Source organism: Pagrus pagrus (genome assembly GCF_965226575.1).
Source record: "Pagrus pagrus genome assembly, chromosome: 21".
Taxonomy (NCBI): domain Eukaryota; kingdom Metazoa; phylum Chordata; class Actinopteri; order Spariformes; family Sparidae; genus Pagrus; species Pagrus pagrus.
In genome coordinates, this window is record NC_140208.1 from 4,523,266 (window position 1) to 4,546,451 (window position 23,186).

The 23,186-nt window shown below is 42.1% G+C and overlaps 2 protein-coding genes across 2 annotated transcripts; both read left to right on the plus strand.

The window, feature by feature from the left end:
- The first annotated feature begins 49 nt into the window (after window positions 1-49).
- nbr1a (NBR1 autophagy cargo receptor a) lies at window positions 50-13,388 on the plus strand. The gene is made up of 22 exons (XM_084342610.1): window positions 50-259; window positions 610-672; window positions 1,607-1,625; window positions 1,736-1,758; window positions 2,231-2,413; window positions 2,637-2,714; window positions 2,849-3,072; window positions 3,243-3,362; window positions 3,623-3,922; window positions 4,287-4,446; window positions 4,839-5,087; window positions 6,442-6,567; window positions 6,715-6,790; window positions 6,945-7,055; window positions 7,158-7,337; window positions 7,434-7,601; window positions 7,734-7,888; window positions 7,973-8,436; window positions 8,553-8,638; window positions 9,065-9,152; window positions 9,377-9,476; window positions 11,801-13,388. Exons 1-22 carry the CDS (start codon window positions 158-160, stop codon window positions 11,987-11,989), a joined length of 3,264 nt encoding a protein of 1,087 aa, XP_084198736.1. The 5' UTR covers window positions 50-157; the 3' UTR covers window positions 11,990-13,388.
- A 1,291-nt stretch (window positions 13,389-14,679) lies between these two features.
- tmem106a (transmembrane protein 106A) lies at window positions 14,680-21,385 on the plus strand. The gene is made up of 8 exons (XM_084341978.1): window positions 14,680-14,856; window positions 17,133-17,294; window positions 17,421-17,484; window positions 17,645-17,798; window positions 19,479-19,622; window positions 19,704-19,747; window positions 19,863-19,916; window positions 20,868-21,385. The coding sequence occupies exons 2-8, from the start codon at window positions 17,138-17,140 to the stop codon at window positions 20,974-20,976; spliced, it is 726 nt and encodes a 241-aa protein (XP_084198104.1). The 5' UTR covers window positions 14,680-14,856; window positions 17,133-17,137; the 3' UTR covers window positions 20,977-21,385.
- The last annotated feature ends 1,801 nt before the right edge of the window (window positions 21,386-23,186 follow it).

Sequence of the window (23,186 nt, forward strand, 5' to 3'; positions counted from 1 at the left end):
AGGCGCAGGGGTTTTCACTGCGCCTGCGCGAAACGTCACCGTATTTTTCTAGACGCAGCTGACGATGTAAACAAGAAAAGACAGTCGAGGGCAACAGGGATCAAATAGGCCGGTGTCACCGCAAATGATAGCCACTATACGCGCATAAACGGCTGACATGGGGCTGCCTGTTACGATTAAAGTCAATTTCCGGGGGAACGTGAAGAGATTTCTGGCTCAGGATTTGGACAAACTGGAGTGGGAATCCGTTGAAGCCTGGGTAAGCTGCTAGCTGAGCGTGTTGGCTAAACGCTGGCGCAGTTTGGTGAAAAGTAGGCCCAGACGTGGCCTAACCACGTAAACAATGGGCCACCTGAAGGACAGTCGATACTGCTGCGACAAAACGTCTCCACGAGCGGTCATTTTAACGTTTACGAGCACGTCACGGAACAAACGGTCGTCAAATGTTTTTTCAGTTAGCTGTAAATCGTTTTGTGCGGCAGCTAGCTGTGGAGGTTTTTTTTTTTTTTTTTCCTTCTCAACGTGACATTATTGATGTTTTCATGACACGTGTGGGGACAGAGGAGAAGTGTTTGCTGTGGATCTGAGCTCAACTCTTTTATGTTTCAGATTAAAGCATCTTTCGGGATCAACCACTTTCAAGTCAAGTACTTTGATGAGGATAATGAGGAGGTAAGGGAGTGTGTGTGTGTGTGTGTGTGTGTGTGTGTGTGTGTGTGTGTGCGCTGCTGGAGAGCTCGACCGACACTTGATTTTTTTGGAGCCGATACTGATATTAGGAATTTTAAAAAACACATTTGTTCAATATATCGTCAGATTAGGGTCGATATACATCGTTATCGTTAGGGGAAGACTGATTATTGGCCCTGGCTGATTATTGGGGCCGATTTTTAGTTTTCTGTGATTTTCCTGTTAGATTGCTGATAAAATAAAATGTGCTACTGTAGCTCCTACAACAAAATCTGATTGGTAACACGTCACAATTCATCAGTGTTGGGGGAAACTTGTAACGAGTAAGGTTACGCGTAAGTTACATGCCTCTGCCCAGTTTGCTGAATAAAAGAGCTGTAAATGTTATATTGCGTTTGTCATTCCTGTTATGAGGCTGTACTGTTGGCTACACGCCGTCTGGACAATATAACAGACAACGAGTCGCAAAGTGGTTTTAATGTAATTTCTTGGTAACTCTAAAGGACTCTAACGTGTTACTTTTCTCAGTAGATAATGCAGTAAAGTAACAAGTTACTTTGTAATGGTGGCCCCAAATGTAATCGGCCCCAAATATAATTTTTCAGTCTCCTTGATTTCTAATAATCTCTATTGGCCCTGAAAAAGACGGTCGGTCAAACCCAATTATCATGATATGAGACTTGATATCGTCTTAGATTTTGTATACCGACTATTAGAATATTCGGAAATCACGATACATCGCTGTTTCATATCGGTCAACATATATGCCGATATCGAATATCTGTAACGGGCCAATATCGGCCAGCTGATATATCAGTCAGGCTCTAGTTTTTACATTAATTGTAAAACTATGACAATGTTTTGGTTGGGCCGAAGTTCACTGACTCATTTTGATCTTATTCTGTCTTTATTCCAGATTTGCATTAACAGTCAAGGTGAGAAAAATACTTAAGCCCAATTTTATGATGTTTCTTAAAGTAGAATTTAACCAAACATTGTTAATTGGTTGTTTACTAACTTACTCTTGATTTGTGTTTAATTTCAGATGAATATGAAGAAGCCATCAAGGTACTGGGTCACTACTGGATTTATGTACAACAGTGAAAATGAGATTACATTTGACTTCATGTAACAAAAGTCAGTGTGATGACAGACGCAGATATGATCAGAAAATGGAAAATGTTTCATGAACATTGTTGTGGCAGTAGAATGAAGTCAACTTTACTCCATAAATACAAGACAAAAAGAAAAATACCTCTTATTACATGACAAAATATGACTCATTCATTATATGCCAAGCATGCTGTGTGTGACGTCACTTGAGAGATAAACAAAACAAATATGTACCTGTTCCTGTGTGGCAGCATTCATGCAGTTATAGTCACACGGAGCACACCAAGGTGCAAACATAGGTTGACAAACTGAATGACAGACATATGTCAAAGTCATATATTAATGTGTTTCTTTGTTTCCTTGAATATTTGCATATACCTGTGTCAGTCTCCTGTGGTATGAGCGAAATGCTTATGTGTGTGCACAGAGTGCCGAGAAGCAGGGGAACCAGTTGCACATGAACGTGTACAAGATGAAAGGCCAGGCCTGCGGAGGCCCGCTGAAGACCGAGGTGAAGGAGCTGAAAGGAGACCTCCGGCCTGCGCCTCCTTACCCGTCGAGGGTCAAAACTGTGGACAAAGGCACACAAGTCACCCCGGAGAGAGAAGCTGTAAGGAACCAGTCAGATTTTCCTCCACTTTCCAGCACCACATCCTGAACACAGTGTCAGCTACTGTTTATCAGATCTTGTGATACAATTCGATGTGGTTGGTGCCTCAAATTAGATTACAGTCTTTCATTGCCTGTTCATTGATGGTGGGAGTCACTACTGCTGAACCCATTTCAGTCACTTGTGCATAGGTTTGATGTAAGACTGATGTATTTTGAAACAGGTCACGGTTAAGGACACCAAGGGGAACAAACCAGAAGATGATCCACCTCCCATGTGGTTTAGATCGTACATGGAGAAGGTGAGATTGACCTTTTGACCTTTTAGCTTTGCCGCAGGATTCAACCAAGTTCACCCAAAAATAAAAATTCCCCCATCGACGGAAAGTCAGGTGAAGTTTAGTAGTCAACAAAACATTTCTCTCTTCTTTCATAGTTCAAAGACGAAGTGGTGAAAGAGGTCGTGGAAAGGATGTGCAGTGACTTTTCTGGCCAGTGTTGTACCCACAAATCATCTGACGGACCCCTTGAGGCCATCGGGGCCAGTGGTGGTATTATAGGGCCCAGGCCGGGTCCCTCCACCTCGAATGGCTCCCTTGGATACACCCCTAACTGCAGCAGCTGCAACAAACTCACCTCTGAAGGGGCCTACAAGTGCAGGTAGACATAAAACACATTATAATATAAAATACAAGGCATATTTTGAGGAACTGGCTCATGTAAGAGGGGCGAGTTACAGTGAAGTTAGTTTGACGGTGAAAGAACATGTCACGTTGATGTGTTTTAGCTTCAAGTGTATCCACATTGCTGTTTCTGTTCGTCCCCGTCAGTGTGTGCCCGTCCTGCATCCTGTGTGAGTTGTGCCGACACAGCCACGACCCCAGCCACAACCTCGTGAGAACCAAGACACCTCTCTCCATCCCTGAGCATGGCATGTCGGGAGAGTTGAGGTAAACCCCCAAGACTGAGGAGAAATCTTCCCTCTTCTGGAAACAATAAGACATTTTAACCTACAACTGTGCTAGCCCTTTCTGCTATCGCTTCACCTACAGTAATGGAAGAAAAAAAATCAATATAAATAAATGCAACAACATGTTTTAGCAGCTAGCTTACTGTAAGCATTGAAATATGAGTGTGTATGTGTTTTGTTCTTGGAAAATAAACTTTTGATAGTCAACAAATAGGTGTTCCTGATGACATTTCAAACCAGGTTCCCAAGGCGAGGAGACAGGACAGTGCGCAAGGCCGAGCGACAGCGCCTCAAAGCTGAAAGGAGGCAGCTAAGAGCTGAAGTGAAGGAAATCAAGAAGAAACTGAGACTGGAGAAGAGGGGGCTGCAGTGGAGCGGGCCCTCTACCTCAGGCAGAGCCAACCTGACAAACATGGCCTCCGCGTCCACCCAGGTCCCAGCCCTGCCCCCCACTGCTGCCTCAGAAACAGCCTCAGGTCCAGCCCCAGCCCAAGGTCCCATCCCCGCCCCGGTCCCTGACCCCCAGGCCTCCAGTCCAGAGTAAGCGCCACCTCGGAAGGGCGTCCGACAGTGCTGGGTACCTCCAACCCAGCATGGATGCAATAAAGTCTTTTTTTCCAAGAAAAGAAATCAAAATATGCCATCTTTGTAATCTAGTCTGTATGAGTGTATCGCTGGCTGCTCTGGGGTGGTGGATGAAAAATGTTGGAACTACCTCAATGTGAAAACTGCTGCTGCTGCTGCTTCATAGATTTTCTAAGAAAAATTTGCTTTTGAGCTGCAAAAAAAAAAAAAATCAAAAAAATCTGGGGGTCCTGCTTTTTTGATTCGTAGAGAACAAAAGAGATGGGTATTATCAGAAACCAGGGCTTTTTTCAACAATGCTCTGTACACTTGAAACTAGGGGTCCTGGGGTCTCGCACACGTCCTTGGTGCCCACTATGGCTGCCTTGTTTCTGGATGAAAATCTGCCGGACGGCACCCGTCTGGAGCCTGGTACCAAGTTCATCAAATACTGGAAGATGAGGAACTCGGGCACTATCAGCTGGACCTCAGAGACTAAGGTACCCCTCCCACCCTCTGAGAGGACAGGCTCCACTCTCTCTTTGCCCCCCTCCTGCTTCATTCCCACTCTGAGCCCCCACTCGACTTCTTATCCACTAACACGAGCTAAGATTTCTCACCTAGCCTAATACAACTTATCCCTTTCCGTCTGAGATGTTTATTATTTACATTCAGTTAAACCTGTGGTGTTATTTAAGTTTTTAAGTTTATTCAAGTCTTTGTCATCGTTTGAGTGTGTGTGAGAGTGTGTGTGTGTGTGTGTGAGTGTGTGTTTCCCTCACTTGAGTATTATTTCTCTGCTGTGTGACTTTGGTTGCATGCCCTTGTCTTTGTGCCTTTTCGCATGTGTATTCCTATTTTGTGTTTTGTGTATGTGTGTACGTGCACCCAGCTAGTGTTCATGTGGGGGAACCTCGGCCTGGCGTCAGAGGAGAAGAGGGAGGTGCCGGTCCCCCTGCTGCTGCCCGGACAAGTGGGAGTGGTCAGTGTGGCCTTTGTGGCGCCGGTGATGGAGGGGACGTACACCTCCCACTGGCGGCTGGCGCACTGCGGGTGTCAGTTTGGCCCGCGTGTCTGGTGCAGCATCGTGGTCGAACACGGCAACAGCTGCAACGCGCTCGGGCATCAGAGCAAACGACTGGCAAGTCTGCTAACTAATGACACGCTGTGCTGCAGAACATCAGCTGCTTCTAGATAATTTGTGACAACCTGAGTAACCGAGTAGTAAATGTAAAATGTTGAGGTACTAAATACATTTTATGTTATTTTACACTTTTATTCTACTGCATTTTAAAGGGAAATATTGTATTTTTTAGTACACTGCATTCATTTAAAGGGTAACGCCACCAATTTTGCACAATAAATTGTGTTTACAGGTGTTGTGGAGTACGACTGCATATGTGAAACAAGTAGAATAAAGTATCTTGTGGCTCCAGAGGAAGCTGCATGTAATCTGAGAAAGTGCCTCCAGTTAAATGGTTACATTGCATTGTGGGTAATGTAGGCAGCAGGTATTGAAAAGTAAGAAGAATCCATGGAATAAAAACGGTGATATCTCCGGTTCTGCTGTATCAATTCGATCAAAATCGATTTTAAACAAGTGGCCTACTTTTCATAAGCTGGTGCCTACATTACCCACAATGCAAGTTAGCCACTGAGTGACATCACTGAAGGCAATTTATCAGATTACATGCAGCTTCCTCTGGAGCCACAAAAGGCTTTATACTACTTTTTTCACATTTGCAGTAGTACTACACAAGAGCTGTAAACACACTTTAATGTAAAAAATGGTGGAGTTACCCTTTAATAGATGTAGTTACAAGGTACCTTACAGATTTTACAAAGAAAACATTGGATAAGCTTATGAAATACAACATATTGTGGCTTGTTACGTACAAAAAAAGTGTCTAGTTGGGGCCCCTTATTACGTTTCAGAAGAGATGAGTGATTTCTCTTCTAAACCTCTGTCAGTGTTTCATTTAAATAACTTTTTATGGCTGAAATAGGTAGAATAATTCAGTATTTCACAAAAAGTATACAAATATTAGGGAAAAACTCCACATTTTACTGCACACCCAGTACTTTTAATTTTGATGCTTTAAGCATATTTTGCTGAAAATACTTCGAAACTCTTTCATAAGCAGAATTTGGAAACCAGGAGTTTTAGTTGTGATGAAGTAATTTTACACTTTTTATTGATGTTATATTTATTTGAGTAAAGGATCTGAGTGCTTGCTCTGACACACATGCCCTTTTAGAGAAAAAGAAAAATCACAATTATTTAAGATCAAGTTCAACATGAATATGGCAGTATGAGACGGGTTCCAGGTTAATAATGGGAAAAATATTAAACAGTGACGTGAAGAAACAGATAATCAAGACTAATACTCTCATCCTTAAATCTGGAGGGAATTAAATATAAATATGACACACAGGGTCGTCTTTGCGGGCCCACTGTGGCGACGCTAACGATGTCATTCTTGTGTGTGCTTCAGAAGGAGGAGGTGAGGCAGGTGGAGAAGGAGAAGGAGGTAAGGTCCAAGGACTGCGTCCCCGACTTGTCTGTAGACGTGAACCATGAAGACTACTACTTCCCCTCAGTCGACCTGCTCACTGCACAGGTGCACACTCACAAAGCAGCTGGCATTCAGCTCCATGTTCAACATGTTCATTCTTCTTGTAGCACGACTATTAGACAGTGATTGTGAACACTGTTGTGTACGATGACTGCACAACTTAACTCACCCTGCATGTCCTCTCTTTCTTAGGATCTACTGTCTTTTGAGTTGCTGGATATAAATATCGTTCAAGAGTTGGAGAAGGTTCCTAACAACACCCCTGTGGGTAAGCAATGAATGAAACACTGGAGAAGACGAGACAAGTCTGGCTCCGCTCGTTACTTCCGCTTTATTTTCACTCTGTCAGAGCTTGAATTTGCAGTTTACCAATATTCACAAGTCTGTTAACTGTGTTTGTGTTCGCTCTGCCTGATTTGTAGATTTGACACCCTGCATATCCCCCCTGCCCCACGATGCACCAGTGTTGGAGAAGGCCGTCACTTCACAGTTGAAAGAAGACGCAGAGGTCACAGGCGTCAGAAAACTTTTTGGTAAGGACCGGTATTGGCATTTAAAAGAATTTTGATTTTGATCCTGTTTCCCCCAACAGTGTTATGGAAATGCTCTTTTAATGTTTGTTGTGTTTTGTCCAGGAGTGAAACTGAGGCAGCAGAGGGAGCTGCTGGAGCCTGTGACCCAGGAGGAGGACCGGGAGGAGGAGATCAGCGGAGCTCAGTTCCTCTGTGAGACCGTCATCCGCTCCCTCACTTTGGAGGAAGCCCCCGATCACAGGCCCCTGCGCAGAGCCCAGCACAGCAGCCACAAACTACAGCGTAAGAAGCCCTAAATTACTCTTACTAAGACAATACAGTACTTTTTCGTGTTTAAAGGTTGTTTTACTATTTTTTTTTACTATCAAACCTTTCTAGTTGTTTCCCGCGGGCCCAGCTGTTGCTTCGAAAGACCTGTAGATGCTGAGAAGACGGAGACGGTGCAGGAAGGAAATGAGGAGATCTGTGCCGTCACACTTGAGAGTTCAGTTCTGCCTCCCAACACAGGAATCAACCAGATCACCCGGGAAGAGGAGACGAAGCCAGGTCAGAGGAAAATATCCAGGATTCTGTTTATTTTTTCATTTTACCCACAGTTTTCCTCCCTTTCTGTACATTGGCAAATATTTCAAAAAGCACGAGGACTGCTTGATTTAACTCCCTGCGTGTCTTTTCCAGTTATTCTGCTGGAACCAGTGAATGAAAACCTGCATATCAGTTCACATCATGATAACGAGGACGAAGAGGTGATGGGCTTGGATGACATGCAGAACATGAGAGATACTCAAGAGGAGAAAGAGGAGGGTGGAACCAGAGGAGAAGACTGGGAAGAGGTGAGGCTTCATGCTATCATTTATATCATGTGATGACAAATAATGAGGTTAAAAGTCCATAACTGTCCTCTCTCTGCGTCTCAGGTCAGCAGCCAGACGTCCTCGGTCTCCTCCTGTGACGATTACATCATCGTCCTCCCGGACTGCTTCGACACCAGCCGGCCTCTGGGCGAGTCCATGTACAGCTCCGCCATGTCGCAGCCGGACACCGCTGCTGTGTCCTCAACCGACCGAGACATGCAGCAGGAGGATGAGGAGGAGGAGGATGAGGATGAGGAGGAGGAGGAAGAAGAGGAGGAGGAGGAGGAGGACTGTGAGTCAGTCAGGGCGGCACCAGTGAGAGAGAGCCAGGAGAGGACAGAGGAGGTCGATGCGGAGGTTTCATCTGTGAACACGTGGCCTCCACCCGTCCCTCCCATCCACGGCAGTGTGAACCAGATGCTGTGCGCCTCCCAAACCCTGGACGCTGTGACGCTCACCCCTGAGGTGGTGCGACCGCCGGTGCTGCCCGACCCCCTGCTGGCCCCACCGGCCCTCTACTCACCAAGGTTAGAAACACAACATTTTTATAAAAATGTTATTAAATGCTTGGGTTTTGGGTTTAAATCAAACCTAGAAGTTATCCCGATATATTTAAATCTCCTTTGTTTCCTGTGTGTCTCAGGTCGGAGGCACTGTACCTGGCTGAGGACCCCAGTCCTCCAGCCTGTGACCCATACGAGCCACACCAACCACGAGTCCATCTAAATGGTGAGTTTTACATGTGAATCACTTGATACGAGCACATCACAGTATCACAGGACGTACTTGCACACACACACAGACTGAAGCAGTATCAATATAACATCTGCGCTGCTGTTTTTGTGTGTTTCATAAGTCGGACTTGGACTTTGATTTCAGCTCAGATTGTTAAACTTGAGTGTTGCCTCACAGCCACATGTGTGACTCACTGTGTTGACCTGAATTAGCAGCACAGCACTTTGAGGAGCTTTTGGCTCCATTAGGCGAGAAAGGAAACACATTATGGCTTTTGAGGGAAGACAGGAAGTGAGAGGACACACGAACTTTTGGGGATTTGTTGCTTCAGCACAATGGCCCTGTTCCTCCTCCTCTAATACTGTGCGTGTTTGCTATGTGTTGTTATTTCCTTTTTTTTTTTTACCCCCCCTTCTGCAGTATCATCTGGTTTGTCACGATCAGCAGGCTCAGCATCCAGTGCCTTTGAGACATACAACCCCAGACCCAGCAACGCTCTGCAGCCAAGGTGCAACACAACAAAGAGTAAAACTTGATACTGCACTTTAGTTTCTCTTCACCAAGTTCTGTCTTGTCTGTATAATCAGTGACAACACATACAGCAGTGTGATCCACCTCTTAGTTTACTCATATTCATGCACTTTTTCATTTAAACAAGTCGATCTGGAACACATTGTTCTCTGCAGCGCTGTTACATAACCCCGCCTCACCACATCCTTCTCTTTATACAAGGGGCCAAGGAGGCATCACAGAGGGACTTGTCAAGGGGGCCCTTTCTGTCGCAGCGTCCGCCTATAAAGCTCTCTTCACTGGACCAAACTGTTCAATACAGGTACATCGCACAGCAACGCTTCTGTCTACTGTGTTTAAATCTAGCAGTCGACATGCAGAGAACAATATATTACAACTACAGTGGCAAAATGAGGCAGTAAGTGAGTCACAAGAGCAACGACACAAGTACCTCGCAGAGATGTGCTCAGGTTATGAGTCAACACTTCCTTACATAACGGCCAGACATGCCAGACTGTATTGCCCCTCCGTGAGTGTAATCAGAGTATGAAGAACGTGTGTTTTCATTTTGTAATCCACTTCAATAACATTCAAAGCAAATATAGTTAGTAACGGGATGCTGAAACCCCGAACTAAACGAGCCCTGCAGCTTAATTGTTGAAGACCGCAGAGTCAATGAGCTCTGATGTTGTCGGTTCTGTTAATGGTGCTGGAAAAATGAAAACATTCGTCTATGATGCATTTTTTGCCTTTCGCAATTCATAAGAGAAATCGCTGTGTCTGTGCCTCTCACACATGCAGACGCACACGTAAAACCTGCTCTTAGTGACGATGTCGGAAAGAAAATAACTCCAAAGTTTGGTTTGACTTCACTTAAGTGCAGATTTGACATCTAGTCAAAATACACACATTAAGGGGGGAAAATGCACAACTTTCTCCTCAGATTAAGGTAAATAAAGGATATATAAATCACCTAGATTTGGAAAAAAAAAACAGTACACAGAGTAAAGCTTTTGCACACCTGTGGATTTCTGAAAATCTGCCCTCCCCCTCAGCTCTACAGAGTTTTGTAACATCTTTCAGCTCAGTGTTTTGGTTTTTTACTGAGACCACTGTTGTGGTTCTCTCTCTCTGCTCTCATAGTTTCATTTCCAGCAAATAAGCTCTTATAAAACCTGCTGCACGGTATCCTCCCCGACATCAAACCGCAGTCAGACAGTGGCTATTAGCAGCCAAAAAGCGAGATATTTCCCTCAAGAGTTGTTGGAGATCGCAGCTAAAAAGGAGAGTGGAGACCATTAAGTGGATATGAACATGAGTTCACATGAACGCTGATGTCACTCTGTGTCAGCTGGATGTGGAGATGGATCGCTCCTCCATTTTAACAGCTTTATAAGGTGATCATGTGCCTTAGACTCGCCTGTAAAACATGTGACTGTTCAAAGAATCTGCTGATAATCACGACGTTTAATCCCACGAGGGTGAAAGTTGTCAGACAGGAAGTTTAACACACTGTTTAACCTGATTCTCCCCTGAACTGTGTCAAGTACTTAACCGTAGTGCTGTTTGCCATATAGAGCTGCCAGCAGCTTACACTCAACACATGCTTTAGTTGCATAATGTTCACTTTGAGCTTTACATAACTTTGGAGGAAGTGTTGCCTGAGAAGACAAATTCTGGGGGATTTAAATCTTAGTAGTTACAAAGTGGTTTGTTAGGGAAGTTTGAGGCTTTTTTTGTTTGTTTTTTTTTCATTTCACTCTTAAAGGTGTCTTTGAGTGGAAACACCACGAGTGAAAACAAAAAAAATCTTGTCCTATCGTATCAACTGGGGAAGTTTAATGGTGATATCTCTCAGTTTCTGTCTAAAAATGTACATTTAAAGGCCGTTTTCTCAAAATGTCCACTTGGACTCAAGAATGAACCAATGAGATTTATTAAGACAATATTTGGCTATTACTCAACAAATGATGTGATAATTGCGACAAGCTTTTACACAAATGTCTAATTGGACAAAACAATGTAGTTAAGGCATTTTATATCCAAAAAGTCGAAGTTTAAATGCTCTGTGACATCATAATATTCAATGCCACAGCAACTCGACTGGTGCGCGGAGGCATACGACCTCAAGGCGGTACTTCTAGTTCCTAAAAACATGTTTTTTTTGGCCGTTGACAGTTTTATCAGATTTATTGAGCGATTTAAAAAAAAAAAGACATCCAAAATTCCCTTTTTGAAAAAGCTTTGACTGTAATGTGTCGTCAAAATGAAAGAAGGATTGTGAACCTGGCTTCTTCTTTCTGTTCTGGAAATATCCATCAATGAGTGCATTGTGTAATGACTTGTTTGTATATTTAAACATGAAATTTCAGAAAACTTGTTTCATGGTGATCTGTTACTTAAAATTTCACCCTCTTCAGTAACGTTTTTCAGATTTGACTTTTTGAAGAATTGTGAGCTGCAGCCTTCAAGTCACATTAAATCTTGCAATCACAGCAGTATTTCATATTTAGCCACTTGAATACAATGTGAATATGCATCAACCTTTCAGACTGAGGCTTCAGATATCACCACACTTCATCCACCCTCTCCTCTACATCCACCCTCATCTCACCATCTCCTCTCTGGTTCCTCCCCCTCCCGCAGCGAGGCATCGACCCCGCCACCAGACAGGACCCTTCCATGATGGCGATGCTGCTCGAAATGGGCTTCAGAGACCAGCGGCTCAACCAGCGGCTGCTGAAGAAGCACGGCTACAGCCTGCTGCACACGGTCAACGAGCTGGTGCAGATGGCCGAGGACAGCCAGAACAGAGCCGTCAACACTCAACACTGAGGGAGGGGAAAAACACCGAGGCTGTAAAAAAAGAGTCACGAGAGGGAAATCATTTGACTTTAAAACCTTTAAAGAGAATATTTAGATCACGACCTGCGTGTCGCTCACCCTTTCAACCTATTTATGATTCATGCAACTGATTGATTTTCCAAAAAGGGTGGTTAGTTGATTTGGACCAACGACAATAAGAAAACCTGACGTATATATAAAAATAAGAGGAGCTGATTAGCGAGTACGAAACGAACGGCTTCTTCTGCCTTTTGCCTTTAATTTAGCTTCGACATTTTTATAAAAATTAACCCACATACACACACACTTTGTAAATTATTCTGAATCGTGGTGAAAACGCCTTGTTTAACCGGGGCCTTAACGTGTTGGTCGAACGGAGCCGGAGCTGCAGTCTTGACTTGGGACGACAGTGTGTGTTTCAGCTCTTCATCTTAGTGTTTGTATGGCTGTTGTAGCTGCTTCCTCGGCTTGGCTAGATTCTTCTCACAAATAGAGCAGTGAAAAAAAATTGTTGAATGTCATTTAAAAAAAAAAAAAAAAGGTAGAAAGCTTCTGAAAAGCAGCCAGTTAGCATTTAGCGCGACGCTGCCGAAGCTACACGGATATTCTGGGTGTTAAGGGGTCAGCGGTGCAGTAGCGAGAACAACAGATATTTAAGACCTTTTCTCGATTTATCGTAGTGAAATCTGCCTAAACAATGCAATCTTTTTCTGTATCAGAGTACTGTTATTTTAGACGTTGACATGTGGAATGTATACAAAAACCCGTCCGACGCGGATATAACCGCTCGGACTCGGATGTTTTCTACCGCTTTTTAGGAGACACCTGCATGACAGGTAGAGGCTTTAGAGATGAGTCGTGTTCTCGTGGTCTTAGCACAGTCACAGTGGAGAAAAATGTCCGCTTTTGCGTCATCGTTTAAAAAAAAAAGTAAAATAAAACACACACACCTGCCTGCATTTTGTCCTCATTCGACCACAGATGTTAGCATTTTTTAGCATTAATCCAAGACGTGACGTCTCTAACAACACATTCCTCGATCTCATAGTGGAACCAAGTATGTTTTATTTTTCATTACATCGCCTTTTAATGGAAGATGATTCTTAGTTTACTGAAATATACATGTGGTGATTTGACATTTGTGGTGTGACTGTGCAGATTTAAGTTAATTTGAATTATTCCTCCTGTGTGTGTGCGTGTGTGCGTTTGATTGAGGAGTTTTTGAACCATATTTTCTTATGTTGTGTCATGTTTAAAGAGTCATGCTCTCTAGAGAATCATTCTGAATATATCTACTACTGTATGCTTGGCAAAATTATCCTTCTGCCACAGAGTGTATACATTAAATACCCTTCTACTGTCAATCCGCCAATAAACTATTTGCACATCTCTCTGGTGTCTTCGCCCGTCTGTTAATGATAAATGTCTGGATGTAGGTCATTACGCCGCACATACTTTATGTCTCACATACAGTACATGTTGTACTGGGTTAGGTGGATGCTGACTAAAGTAGGCAGATTATACAGCTGTTGTGACAGAATGAGGTTTGGTTTAACATATTTTAATAGTGCGACAAAGTACAAGATCCACCAAGACTGCATTATTATATAATCTCAAGGCGGCGCCCTCGTAAACTAGCTGTAAATGTAGTTCAGTAGTTCATGTTGTGCTATATATGGTACAAAATGCTAAATGAAGTTGTGTTTAATGGAAAAGTTTAACATTTTGGGAGCTTATTCGTTTTCTGGTGAGTAGGTGAGAAGATTATTACCACTTTGCGGTAACTGAAGCTAGCAGCTAGTTAGCTTAGCAAAGTGCAAAGGCAGGAAACGGGTGAAAACAGGCAGCTAGCTTGCTTTAGTCCAAAGTTTATAATATTTAACTCTAAAGCTAGCTCAAGTAATTAAATATGTTAATTAATGAGCTTTAGTAATGTTGGTAGGTCTATTTTTAAGCTTTGGATGGAGCCAGGCTAGCTGCTTCCTCCTGTTTCCAATCTTTATGGTAAGTTAAGCTAGCTAAGTAGCCTACTCAACACACAATCATGAGAGTGTTAGCAATCAAAGCAAAAAGAGCTGATATTTCCAAAAATGTTGAATTCTCCTTTTAAACGCTGTACAACTCTCACAACTGTGCAGTAAATATGAAGCTACAGCTAGCAGCTAGTAAGCACAAAGGCTGGAAACGGGGTAAAGCTAGCTTGGCCCTGTCCAAAGTTTAATCATAAACGCCTCTAAAGCTAGCTAAAGTGATACAATATGTAAACTAGTGAGCTTTAATGATGTAGGTAGGTGTGTTTTTTAACTTTGGATGGAGCCAGGCTAGCTGCTCCCTCCTGTCTTTACGCTTAACAAAGCTAAACTAAGCTAACGATCTGCTGGCACTAGCCTCGGGCATACAAGTGTTACCAATCTTCTTGTCTTACTATCAGCAAAAAGTAAAAAATAAATAAATAAATAACAGGATACCACCAGGATCAACAGCGGGCACAAGATGAGGGCTGGTGGCCAAGAGGGGCCCAACATGGTTTTTTTTGCCCCTGTGGCCTCAAAACAGGTGAATCCGGCCATGGTGGAGTAAACATACACAGGCTCACCATTTTAAAAATGGCCTCATATATAAAGCTTCTTACACGTGGGTGAGTTATTTCAGATCAGTGTATTAATTCTGACCAATAAAGGAAGGAAAGTGAGAGAAAAGCAGCAGCAGCTTCCTCCGACCTGTCACCCAGAGAAGGAGGAAGTGATCCTCCCTCTGTCTGCTGTTGTTGTTGAAGCACGAGCGTCTCTTCATGAAGCTGCTGCACACTTCAATGGTAAAGAAGCTGTTTTCTGTCAACATCTGGACATAGTTGTCAGGTAAGGGCTCATTTTAAAACCATTCACTATGAGCTGAATCATGCGGGATCAGCTCTCCCGCACATGTTCTGCTGAAGTGGCGGGACACGTTTACTGCAGCAGCAGGTGAGGATTAAACCATTAAAACACGGAAGTGTGTTTAAACTGTTGTTTCTGTGTGAGGGCACTTTAGTAAAGGTCGTGTTAATGGATATAAAAACAGCCTGGTATCAAATATAGGTCACAGAGTAACAGCTGGAGGAAGTGCTCATATATAAAACATAAATATATATAAATATTATGTATAATAGCATTAGCCTGTAAGTAAATGCCACCAAAGTGATTAAAAGTGAAATATCTTCAAAGCTGTGTTTACATATGATGTTTTTGGGTTAATGTCACAGCTGTGGGTGTTTAAGGTTGAGCTAATCTACAGTAATGCATCATATTATTTATTATTATTTATTATTATTTAAGATCATCAGCTGTTTCTGTTAAATCTTAATAAAAACTAACTGCTTGTATCAACTACAGCTGTCAGAAACACGTCACGGACCAGGAAGTACAATGTTTACCTCGCAGGCCTCCGGTACAAAGTGCAAAGTCACGTAAAAGTGACTTGTACTCGAGTAAATGTACTTAGTTACATTCCATCAGAGCAGACTGATGACTGAAGGTGTCACAGGTGAATGAACCTGACTACTGACTCGGCCTTCAGTGTAAAAATATCCTCATTTTTTAAGTTTTACTACAAGATAACTGCTTCAAGTTCAACTGTGCGGAGGACTGAACCTGCCAGAATCAGGAATAAAGAAAGAAATGTAAGAATAAATACGTAAATAGATTTAAAACAATGAATAAATAATGGAAAATTAAACGGTAAAGTAAATAAATAGTTGATATAGAGGCGAATTAAAGCAGAATATCTATTAAGTCACATTTTAATAAATGAATTCATGCCTCCATTTATTCTCAATCATATTTTTGGTGCATTTAGTTGCATGTTAATAAGTTATTGAGCCATTCATACAGTTAAACAGCTAAAATAAGCTAACAAACTAGTGTAGCTTCTTCACTGGAAAATGTGGAAGTTCAAATTTCAAAATAAAGCTATTTTTATCCAGATGTCTAAACATAAAGTATATAAAACATACATGTCTTTGTTTTCATGTCAGGTTTAATGTGTAGCTAGACGACACAAGGTAAAAATAAATAAAGTAATGCGTCTGTACAATTATTATTTATTACTACATTAAAACTATGTTGCTGTAAAACATGACAAACTTTGTTTCAGCTTTCACAAGTTTCCCGTCATTGTGAAAGTGGGATGATTCAGTGTTTCCAGGAGTAAACTCCTCCGTGTTAGGATGTAAAATACCAAAGTAAGGCCTCATTATTCACTCACTGTATATTTTATCCGACAGGAGGCGAGAAACGACACTGAGTCCGTCGTAATGTCCTAACGCCTTAAAAAGCTGTGTGATGTCACAATTTAATAAATGAACTCATGCTGCCATTTATTCTCAATCATATTTTTGGTGCATTTAGTTGCATATTAATAATTTATTGAGCCATTCATACAGTTAAACAGCTAAAATAAGCAAACAAACTAGTGTAGCTTCTTCACTGGAAAATGTGGAAGTTCAAATTTCAAAATAAAGCTATTTTTATCCAGATGTCTAAACTTAAAGTATATAAAACATATGTGTCTTTGTTTTCATGCCAGGTTTAATGTGTAGCTAGACGACACGAGGTTAATATATAAAGTTATGCGTCTGCCGTCTGTACAATCTTTATTTATCACTACATTAAAACTATGTTGCTGTAAAACGTGTAAACTTTGGTTCAGCTTTCACAAGTTTCCCATCATTGTGAAAGTTCGATGATTCAGTGTTTCCAGGAATAAACTCCTCTGTGTTAGGCTGTAAAATACCAAAGTAAGGCCTCATTATTCACTCACTGTATATTTTATCCGACAGGAGGCGGGATGTACCGGCTGAGAAACGACCCTGAGTCAGTCCTAATGTTCGCCTTACAAAGCTGTGTGATGTGCACTGTTGTATCCATAAAGTCAAGTCACTCCCGCACTGTGGACTCTGCTCGCATCCTGACTTGTAGCACGAGAATGAGCTTTTTATTGGCCTTATAAAGTTTTAGTGAGGGAGGCTGCCTTCACACAGCAGGTCGCTCAGGAGGCACTTCTAGTCTACATGCTGTCACCTGGCTGTTGAACTTGACGAGTGCGCATTTTTCGGTGTTTTTCTTCTTTTGACTGGACTTTTTCATCTCGATAAAAGGTGTCATGGTTACGCCGGCCAAGAGCAGCAAACCCACCGAGGGGCCTGAGGAGACGGAGAAGGTGAACACGCTGAAGCAGTTCCCCACGTATGGCAGCACGAGTGGAAACCCAGCGGGGGACACCTGCCCCACCTGTCGCGGCACCGGGAGAATCCCCAGAGGTTGGGTTTTTTTATCTTTTTCCTCAGCCTTTCATTTCTGTGCAGCTGAGCTCGCCACAAATTCACTTTCACATCATTTATGGTAAAACCCAACATTATTTAAAACTGTCTCTCTTGTGTCGTCAGGACACAAGGACAAGCTAGTGGCTGTAATACCGTGCAATGATGTCAGGCTGAAACCCAGACGCACGTAAGGGACATACATGTGTATATGTGCTTTTTTATTGATAGTTGAGTGACAAAAATGTTCTGTATGATTGTTAGTTTGTATGAACAACACAATTATGTTGGTAATAGCTGCACAATATGATTTAATATGCACAATGTTGCATGTTTGTGTTGCCTTTCAGAAAGCTGTACGTGTTCATCTCCATGGCCGTGTGTCTCTTCATCTGCTGTCTCATCCTCTTCTTCCTCTTCCCGCGGAGCGTCACCCTGTCGCCCGTGTCCGTGGAGAGGGTCATGGTCTACTTCAGGCCAGGTTCAGTCGACTTAGAGATCACAGTAAGTACGAGTAATAGCTGTAAACATAATAACCGACTACGCGGTTGATTTGCATCATAACGATGTGTGAAATCAGCAAACGTGTCGTCTTCTGTTGTCATTTACAACCAAAACTGCAACACAGAGTTGTTTGGTGAAACGTGAATCAGGTTTCCAAACTAACGCTGGTGAAAGAGTTGGTATTGAGATGTGTCAGCGTCAAGATGGAAACATTTTGAAATAATAACTTCCTGAAAAAAAGACAACTTGTATGTAAGCCAGTGTGTGATGCAGGGGTTTTCTCGTGATCTGGTCTCGGCCTTCGTGATGTGCATGGATGGTAACCAAAGAAACTACGGGACAATCGTCTGAAAACAACACAACAACAGCTCACAACAGGATCAGCTTATAATAAAAAAACGTGTGGGTCTACACAGGTTTTTAAAATGCAGGTCAACCCGCTATAAATTACCTGTTGACCCCATTCCCGCAGCCCGTCTGTGATTTTTATCTGAAGCATTACATTGTACGTCACCGACGTCACGAATGCGCCGGAAACGGTTGCAACAGAAGAGAAAACAACAACAGACTCGTTGTGAATGAAGCGTCTGTAAAACGGTGGATAAACTCTTTTGAGCGGCACAACCCCTGCGATAATTCACAGCCGGGAAGTCGAGCTTTTTTGGCTTCAAAACACAACTGAGCAGCTTTCTTAGGAATGAACGGGGCTCGGCCTCCAACACTGTGTCCAGTAATAAAACATCCTTAATGGATCACCCGGGTCTCACGTTTAGATCACAGCTGAGCTGAGCCGAGGTGAAAAAAACCTGCGTCTGCTGCAGAGTCAATTGACCCGGCTATAAATGTATAAATGCAGAGTGTGCACATTCCCATTGCATGCAAAAGCCGCATCTTAGCGGGTTTAAGCTGGTCTCTTGACCAGTGGAAAAGGGATATGAAACACAGCAGTGGCTCTGTAATCTCACCCACCGAACAGAAACCTAAGTGAAATAAGAACGCTACATGAGCCACAGATCCAACAAGGACAATCCCAAAGCTAGCTAGCTCCTTATCTGGATATACGCTAATATAATAGCGAATATAAGCTAAAAATGTATTAAATGGTTTACGTAAAGCAACTTTACGTAACTTTTTCACCTTAAAATGACAGCTTTGATGGGGCAGTGTCTGCTGGTCTGTGACATCTGAAGTCATTATGTTTCTGAGAAACCTCAAAACTTCTTCAGTTTCTGTTCTGCTCCGTCTGTGTCGAGGCTGTAGTCAAACTTCCATTTGAGGACATATTACAAACTTAATGTTAACCAAGTGTTCTGACTGAAGGATGTAGCCTAATAAAGAGACGACTGCATGCAACCACAATAACTCGAGAAAGAGGAAGAGAAGAGCCTGTGGGCTGCTGTGTATCCCAAAATGTCAAAGTACAGCTTTAAGGAAAAGAAATTCAGTAGAACAACTTTTTAAGAATAAAACAATGCTAGAATAATAACTGAAAATGTGAGATTTACATTTTATCACCACTACAAAGTGTTAAATATCCGCCTGACCTTCGCTGAGCAGCCATATTTTTAATGTGTCGATCACATGCTGCTGTGCTTGTAAAGGACAAAGTTCCCTGAGACCATTAAATGATAGAAAGGTGAGTCGCTGACACCTGACGAGCTGCGTGTTTCCCTCTCCTAGAATCTCATCAACATCACCAACGAGAACTTCGTCCCGGTGCAGATCGTCAAGTTCTCGGGTCAGGGTCTGGTCAACAAAGCCGTGGTCGGGAAGATCAAGCAGATGAACATGACATCTGCCATCCCGTCGCGCTCGCAGAAATCGGTGAGTCTCACGCAGGATGAATAAGCTGTAAATATATTTGTCAGAGTGGATTCCTCACTCCCCTCTCTTCAACTTTTGCAGTACAACATTCAGATTGAACTCTCCATCCTCGATTCAGGCATAAAGTAAGTTTGAAATAAACCTCAATGTGGTTTTTCCAACAAAAACACGGTGTGAGAATGATTTAATACTTTGGTCCTTGAATTCACGTCCACACTTTTTTTTTTTTATCTCTTTCAGCACTTACTGCAAGTCGAGCACCATCAAGATTCACACGTTATTTCTGGAGCTGCAGTAAGTGTCACTCTCGGTCTGAAATCAACAGAAGAGACAGGAAACTTGAACATATCTCAAAGCCACGGGGTGTTAAAGGCCTCACTTTGTGCAGCACTGGGCTAAAAAAAAAAAAAAACCACAACCTGCAAAATAGTCTCGTCCTTCAAAGAACAATCCTCACATCAGAACCTGCGGTCGTTTTGTATTGACCATATTAAAAAACAATATAAACAACGATTCACACTTGTTAAATGATAAGATCCTGTTTGTAACAAGTCTTGTTCAGGGAGACAGTCTTGCTCTGAAAGCTCATCCCTCTGTGTGTAATAGTGATGCGCAGATCTCAGTCCGTGGATCAGGCGGGACGGGTCATGATTCTGATCAGTAGGTGGCGCAGGAGGGTCCAATACGTCTTGAGTGAGGAAAATATTACCTGCAGCGAGAAACAATCTGTATCTCTACATTAACGAGGAACAGTTAATAAACTTCATTGATTATTTAAAAGTCCTGACTCGTGAAGGGATCCGTCAGTATTTCATGTTGATAAATGTCCTGTGTTCTTCTACACACACAGTCCAGATCTATCGGTAAAAGTTCATCACAAGTTCATTTGCTATTTGCACAACGTGGGCGCTGGGCGTGAAAATGACAACTGTGTCAGTCTGAAACGAGCAACAACACTTAAAATAACGGCCTTAGATGACGTAGGTCTGACAGCTGCCGGCTGAGGCGATTAATGGACCAGATCCAGAACTTTTGATAAGTACGAATCATTTGCAGACTCAAACATGTAAATATGGAGCCCAGGTTTATAAATACTGGACTTCATTTTGTTCGTTTGGAGGACGAACACGTAGTCACATGAGTTCGTGTCACTCTGCTGCTTTAAAAACATTACGTAACCATGACAGAGCAGTTGTTGTCTTCATCCGTCTCTAACAATCTTTCTTCCTGTTTTGTTTTTCCCAGAATGACACTGAACATCTCGTACCTCTCTCACACGGAGCAGCTGTCTCTGGACACCTTTGAATATATCGACTGTGGCACCAACTCAACGATCCCACATCCTATGGGCTGATGATGAAAAGTGTGAAGTAATGAATATTCTGCTGCATGTCACCCTCATCTCTCTTCTGGACGGGCTGTGAGAATGATAACCAGTGTGAAAATGCATCTTATCTTATTCTGTATGTTGTTTTAGCATACCTGAAGACTTTAATCAAACCACTACAATGTTTTAAATTTAAAATATTGATGCTTCAAATACATTTATGTGTTTGCATGGAGTGTTTTTTTGCTCTTATTTGTTAGAGATCCAACTGCAGATCTCTGATAGAGGGCAGGTTTTTATATGAAGACGTGTCAATTTCTCATTTTTGGTGTCATGGTGCCACGTATTGTGTAAATAGGATGTTAAACTCTTATCTGATCTGACCTTTCTTGTCTGTTCATCATTTGCACTTCATTAAAATGTGGCTCTTCCTCAGTTTGCTGCTACATTTCTAGACGCTGCATGTGTCTGCGACTGTTTGCAGTGATCACACGCGAGCACATTTCGACTTTAGCTAAATTTATCCTTGTGTTGATCCAAACGTCAAAACAGCGTGAACACGGACAATAAACCTCCAAGTTTATACTATAACCCATGAAAACACACTGTAATTTCTCTATGGGTGTGTTTTAGTTGTTTATTCAGCTTCTGAGACATCAAAACATTGAAAAGTTGCTTTTAAAAACTCAGGAGCAGCTCATATTTCCAGCAAAGGTTCTCCCAATTACTCTGGATCATCCTCAGAACAAACTGTCAACAACGTATTTTTAAGCAGGCTGAAAAACTTTAGATAACTTCGGCTGGAGTTAAAAGTTGTTTCTGCATCTTTAAAAAGCTTCTTTTTCACCTGGAAACACAAACAACTGTTTATTTAAGTAAATGGTAAAGATAAGAAAGATGGTAGGACATTAAAAAGCCAAAATTAGTAAAAGAGTTCAACCTTGGCGATGAATAAAACGATTAAAATGTGAAATAGTTTAATCAGCTACAACAAAATTAATGATTTATTTTACTTTACCTTGAAAAAGGATGTTTGTTGAGCAGAGTTGTAGCCGTCTTATTGTTTAAGACTCGCTATCTTTCTTTGTTCTGGGCTGATTTTCAAAATCCCTCTGGACTGATTGCAGGAGATTCAGATCACCTGTGCAGGTGAGGAGACTGACTCCTGATGGAGGAGTGGAAGCAGCTTGGGTCGTTCAGAAGTCTTACACATAAACACTCAAAGTGACCGTTTGATTATTATTTTATCATCAGTGTCACCTCAGAACAGAAAAACTGAAACATCTACAAACATCTCAAGCTGTGTTTTAGCTGTAGTTGTTGGTAGCAGCCACCAGGTGGAGCTGATACTGTGTCAGACTGACAGTGAGGACAGGCTGAGGTGAGCTGACAGGTGCAGAGCTGATGTTAACTGAGGGAAATTACATGAATGTGTTCCTGCCCAAGAGAGACTGTCAACATTACTATTTTTAAAGCATCCAAAATAAATATTCATGCAGAGAATTGAACTTATATTTGTGCACTGAGGGATAAACTGTTGATGCTTAAACTCTGGAAGAGAAGTTTAAAAATGTCCAGAAGAGGTAACCTTCTGATCTTCAGGCGATATAAAGAAATGGTCTGTTGACGTATGTTATAAACAAAAACGACAGAGCTTATTGTCTCATAAAGAAAAGCTTCACCCTCTGTGAAGTATAATCAAACAAAAGTCAAAGCCATTAGCTCCAGAGACCAGCAGGAGGTCAGACTTTGTTTGTGGAGCTTGAGGGATGCACTTTAATACTCAAACATCCTCCATTTATTCTGATTTCTTTTGTCTGGGTGGTTATGAACAAACGTGGAGCAGCGCTTCAGGAGGGGAAGCTTTTACGTAGCAGGTTTTCTTTGTCAAGCCTGGAAGAGAAGGAAGAATATCCAAAGACTGAGCTGCAAAATAACCTGTAACTGCACGGAAATGGAAAATAAATGTAATGTTGGTGTCTTGTAAACCGGTGTGACCTCGGACACAAATATATAAGAAATCACATACATGTTACATGGTGATAAAACAATAATAAAACAATAAAACTCTGCTGTCCGATATTTTTATTCTGCATACTGTTTTTGTTTTTCTCTCTTCTTCTTCTTATTGTTATTATAGTTTATATTATATGTACTTGTGTGTCAGTGCGTGCTCGTGTTAAACATTACATCTTTGACATACATAAATATATATATATATATTATTGGCTCTTTGC